This window comes from Miscanthus floridulus, chromosome 14 (genome assembly GCF_019320115.1).
Source record: "Miscanthus floridulus cultivar M001 chromosome 14, ASM1932011v1, whole genome shotgun sequence".
NCBI lineage: Eukaryota > Viridiplantae > Streptophyta > Magnoliopsida > Poales > Poaceae > Miscanthus > Miscanthus floridulus.
In genome coordinates this window covers 64,708,177-64,713,584 of record NC_089593.1, presented here as the reverse complement: position 1 = coordinate 64,713,584, position 5,408 = coordinate 64,708,177, and the positions used below count along the sequence as shown (strand labels likewise).

Below are 5,408 nucleotides of genomic sequence, written 5' to 3'. Positions count from 1 at the left end.
GAAGAGGAAGAAGCATTTGAGGTTGCACGGAATCAATTGGATGTCATGCAAGAATAGAATATGGTGCTGTTACAAGCATGTTTGGTATGTACTATGAAGCCACTTTCTTGAACAAATACAAGACGAGAGAAGAATTTGTGCTGATTAATTTCATTTCATTGATTAACTACCAAGCATTTCAGGGATAAAGAATGCATTCCAGTGTTTTTTTAGGAAACAGGATTGTGTATGATTACCACAAATTCATAGTCGTCTTGATGGAGAAAAAAAGAAAACATATCCGAAAATCATCAGACACAAAATTCTTCCATAGTACTCTGCAACGGTGCTGGAATCGATAGCAAATCGGAGAAGCCATCCACCATTTACCAATCACGCTAAGATTTATTGCGACCGGCCTTCTCCTCAATACCAGACTGCGAAAACCTCTTCCTCAGGACCTCAAGGACTTCTTCCATCTTTACATCCTTGACTCTGAGCAGCACCATAGCATGGTACAGCAGATCAGCCATCTCCGAAGCTGCACGAGATTGGCCCTCGTTCTCAAGCAGCGTTTGAATTAGTTCGCCAGCTTCTTCACTGAATTATATGCAAAAATAGCAGCATTGACATTAAGAGAGAAATACATTGCCATTCTCATTAAGAGAAAGTAGGGAGAAGGAGAACAAAACATGGCAGTACCAAAAGAAAAAGGTATGAAATGTGCCTGAGTCAGGTAAACGTATTCTCTCACACATTTAGTGATGCCAAGTCATAAACTCACTACAAAACCATCAATAAACAAATCCTGACACAGACAAATGAATTTTTATCTTTTCTGGTCTCCTGTACCGATCAAATCTTGTTGCACCAAATTAACCCATCAGTTCTCCAGTCAAATGCAGTACTATGAAAGCATAAATAAACATAACTGAGGCATTAAGCTAATTCAACATGGATCTATCTATTTTAAAATGCAGAACTTGGTGAACTAGACTCAGAAAAAGAGAGAAAAGACTCAATGCTTTAATACCAGTTCTCTTTCCCATTAAAATTAACAGTTTTCTAATAATACAGTACCGTGATGGTTCAGAAAAAGCATAACATCACATACCGTATTTTCGAGCAAAGTAGCTGGTTATCAAGCAATAGTTTTTTGGTCCATGATGGCTTGCCACCTCCTTCAGTAACTTTCTCCTCCTTTCGTCTACTAATTGTATCTTCAAGTGAGTACAGGGTTGTCACAACCTGCATGCCTTCATTGGGCTGTGAACGGAAATCACATATTAATTTAAATCATGAGTCAAAGTCTATTGCAGGGAAGGGTAACTTGAGAATGAGTACCTTCGAACTTTGTAGAGCATCATAAACTGAAGTATAGTAACAGGTTTCTGCTCCTGTATGGCAGGTAGGTCCATCTGGCTTTCCAAGGTATATTATCTAAGTTGTATAAAAAACAAAACATCTACGCAGTTAGTACCCTCTAAAGCTGAAGTGAAAGTATTTATTCACAACAGAGAACATGCTTACAGAATCACGGTCACAGTCAAGGAAAATGTCATGAACATTAATGAAGTTCATGGATGTCTCCCCTTTTGTCCACAGGGAAGACCTTGAGCGGCTAAAGAATGTAGCTTTCCTGGTTGATATAGTTTTTGCAAGGGCTTCTTTGTTAGCAAAACCCTGCATAAGAATGGCGCCAAGTATCCACATTCTGTGCAATAGCAACAGCCAACCCTTTGCTATCCCACTTCACGCTGTCTAGTAACGTGCCAACCTGATTTTTTTATCCAGCACGATAATGAACTTATGTTAGGCTTTATTGCTTTAATGATAGTTTAAACTCAATATTAGGGGAACAATAAAAAAAACAGACATTCTGCTTCCATTTAAAACTGATACAAAATTGTAGCAGAGCTACTGCAAAGTCTCAAATGGCTGTAGTTCATACTACTATCAGAGTCTACACTGGAAAGATATTGATATTCAAGAGGTTAGAAGAATATATCTGCATGTACAAGGAAATACGTAAATGAATTCTAAATCCTCCGAATAAACATATAGTATATTAGTATATCAGTCCTGATATATATAGGACGACTAGGACCAACCAACACCCTGGTCAACAACTAATCCCGACTAGTCTTCTGGTTGGTCCCATGGAGACTAGGATTGGCTAGACGACTAGATAACATCGATGGTGCATCAAGAACGTTGGCTGCAAGCAATGCACTAGCACCATAATTTTGTGGTATTCCATCCTATTACAGCATAAACAGAGCAATCTATCCAAGGCAACAGGAAATGTCTTTGCTGCAACTCTCCTTGAGTGGAACAAATAAAACCTTGCACAACACTAGTGGTGGATCCTCATCCAGGGCCTGTAGCCATCATGTGGAAGTGTAGCGGTCCTCACCCTCAACAGCGCACTTAAAGGGCAGGAGCCGATTGCATCCCCAGTGGCTTACAGCCCGCTCCAATCCCTCCAACTATTTTGGTCCCGAGGTAATAAGAGAAGCAGATTTCGCGAGAAGAAAAGAAAAAGAGAAAACTCCAAACCTTGGTGTCGACGGCTACAGCTCGTGGCGCAGACTGCGCGGAGCCCGCCGCCACGGAGACTGCCGGGTACGGCTCCCTGCGCCTCCTCCATCCAGGGGCCGAAGCAGCGACGGAGCGAACACTGGGGCGGGATGTCCCCCTCGAGAAGATTCCCGCGCGGCACGCTGAGGAGGAGGAGGAGGACGCGGGCGAATGAGTTGGTGCGGCCGCCGGAGCCGCCACCATCGGAACCCCGAGTGTGCGGTGTGTGTGAGTTCTTCTTCAGAGCAATTGAAGAATGGAATTCAGAATAAAACACGAGTACTACAAACAGCTTGCTTGCTGGCTAGTTGCTAGTACGTACAAAGCCTGTGCAGCTGTACTTGTGCCGTAGTTCGCCCTGCGCCTGCCGTGTGCTGTGGCTGCAGCAGCACAGACAGGAGGTCAGGAGCGGGTGCGGCTGGCCGGCTCTGGCTGGCGGCGCCGTCCGCACGACCGCACGCCCCTGCAACACCTCTTCGATCTGGCGTCGCGCTTCCCCTCTCCCCTCTCCCCTCTCCCCGATGCGCCTGCACCGCCGCTCGATTTGGCCGGAGGCCGGCGCTAGGGTCCGATTTGGCTAGCGGTAGCGGCGGGTTCGATTTGGCCGACGCTGTGCGCGACAGGAGAGCGGGGCAGCAGCCAGCAGGTGCAGGTTTGCTCTGCGCTGGGGTGCCACCGCAATTTCCACCGCCGGACGGTGGAGGGTTCCCCGCCTGCGCCTGCGCCGTTGGCACTCCCGGCGCCGCCACCGCCGAGCGTGCTGCACGGCCAGCCGCACCGCGGCGGGGAGGAGACGCCCGAGGACCGCCACCACCACCCGGGGGTCGTCGACGCCGACGACTCCGATTCCGACTCGGAGGGCTCGGAGTATGACGAGGAGCGGTCGGTGTCCCCGCCCCCGCCGTCGCACCACCACGTGCCGGCACCGGTGGCGCAGCAGCCCCCGCCGCCGCCGCCGTACTTCGCGACGGCCCCGCACATGCTGCTCTCGCTTGGCTCCGGCGGCGCGCCCGGGGCTGCGGCGGCTGCCGCATTGCAGAGGCTACAGGCCCCAGCCGCCCAGCAGCTGACGCCGTCGAGCACGCCGCCCGCCGGGGGCGCGATGCCGATGCCCAAGAAGCGGTTCCGCACCAAGTTCACCGCCAAGCTGAAGCAGCGGATGCAGGAGCTGTCGGAGAGGCTCGGGTGGCGGCTGCAGAAGCGCGATAAGGCCATCGTCGACGAGTGGTGCCGCGACATCGGCGTCGGCAAGGCCGTCTTCAAGGTCTGGATGCACAACAACAAGCACAACTTCTTGGGCGGCCACAGCGCCTCCGCCTCCGCAGGCGCCGCGCCGCTACAAACCCCAGGCGGCGCTGCTGCACCGTCGTCATTCAACCCGTCCAGGATCAACCCTCCCCCTACCGTCCTCACCTTGTCCCCGACCAGCGCCACCGGCTTCAACATCAACGGCACCGCCTCCTCGGCGCCCACCGTCACCGCCGACCACACGGACAACGCCAAAGGAGCTTCATCGCCGCAGTCCGCTTAAACTAGAGAAGAGAGAAGAGAGGGAATGGAGAAGGGAAGTGGACGCCGTTACCTCCAAACGTGACAACGTGACGAAATGCTATTTTCAGGTAACGTTTTCATCTTTCAATGGTATTTTACGTAACAGAACTCTTTTGATGGTATTTTCTGATTCTTGGCATCTTTCAATGCTAGAACCGATTTTCCCTATCCGCAACGGCACGTCGGACTCGAGTACTCGTTGTCGCCGCCGTGGTGCTGGTGCCAGCCGATGAGCTGCCCGAGACATGGCTGGTTTATTCGACATCTATGATCTTCTATTGGTATGCTAGCTTAGTTTATTCGACATCTATGATCTTCTATCTAGTACAGTAAGAGCCTAGGCTTTCTGTTTCCTGGCAGGTTTATATGTCTGTCGCGGACTCGTGGTTTGGTGATTTACTGGTAAATTTTACAGGCTCGCCTTTCAGCTTTTGTGGGGTTTCGTCGTCGTCTTCCACTTAGCTTGCGTGTTTCATTTCTTATCGGTCACGACGGCGTTGCCAGAAACTCGACTGTGAAGGGCCCAATTGTACTACTCATTTTTTTTCTTTCAAAATTAAGTAAAATATATCAAATTTTATAATGCAACTTTGGTTCCACGGCACACACCTCCCTCCGCGCATGATATGATTGCCACTATATCTTCTCTTCACTTCACAGTACTAAAACATTATCATCAACGACAAAATACTTAAAACTAGTAAGGTCCTGTTTAACGCAACTTCTTCAGTACTTTCAGCAACTGTCTGGGTCTACTTTTTTTTTCGAAATAGGTTAAAATGAATTAGCTCCTCAACTCTGGAGCTGAAAATATCCCTCTCTTAGGTCTACTATGAGAAGTTGTTTTACCAAACGTTTTTTCGACACGGCTTCGGCTCCAGCAGAAGACATGTATAAAACGGGCCTAAACCTAAAGTGAAATACACCCTCCACCCATACTATATGTCTTTATCGGTTTCTCCTAAGTCAAAACTATGTTACGTTTCACCAAATTTATAGGAGAAAATACAGACATATAGGAAACCAAATTAATATTATTAAATTAGGTGTTCCATAAATTTTTATAATATACTTAACCGTGTGTCATAATAATTACTTTTTCTAGACTTTCAAACTAACCTAGTCATATTAACTTTTATGACGGATGTATGTAGTAGGAAAATTGTGAATCCGGCGTATTGGAGTATTATTAATTCTTGCTTTGTTTGCTTTTTGTTTTTGTTTTTTGCAAAGTTATATAGGGTTGAATTGCTATCTTTATATTATATAGGTTTTTTTTATCTTAACTTCTTTCGGGG

General features: G+C 47.7%; 1 protein-coding gene and 1 pseudogene across 2 annotated transcripts; one reads left to right on the top strand and one right to left on the bottom strand.

The window, feature by feature from the left end:
* Window positions 1-92: 92 nt before the first annotated feature.
* On the bottom strand, window positions 93-3,108 carry LOC136505292 (histidine biosynthesis bifunctional protein hisIE, chloroplastic-like; annotated as a pseudogene).
* A 299-nt stretch (window positions 3,109-3,407) lies between these two features.
* On the top strand, window positions 3,408-4,656 carry LOC136505290 (zinc-finger homeodomain protein 9-like). Of its 2 annotated transcripts, XM_066500446.1 has the most exons (3): window positions 3,408-4,178; window positions 4,264-4,391; window positions 4,471-4,656. In XM_066500446.1, exon 1 carries the CDS (start codon window positions 3,539-3,541, stop codon window positions 4,088-4,090), a length of 552 nt encoding a protein of 183 aa, XP_066356543.1. In that variant the 5' UTR covers window positions 3,408-3,538; the 3' UTR covers window positions 4,091-4,178; window positions 4,264-4,391; window positions 4,471-4,656. The 2 variants fall into 2 exon arrangements, with proteins under 2 accessions (XP_066356543.1, XP_066356542.1); XM_066500445.1 differs by having other exon boundaries at window positions 4,264-4,656.
* Window positions 4,657-5,408: the final 752 nt, after the last annotated feature.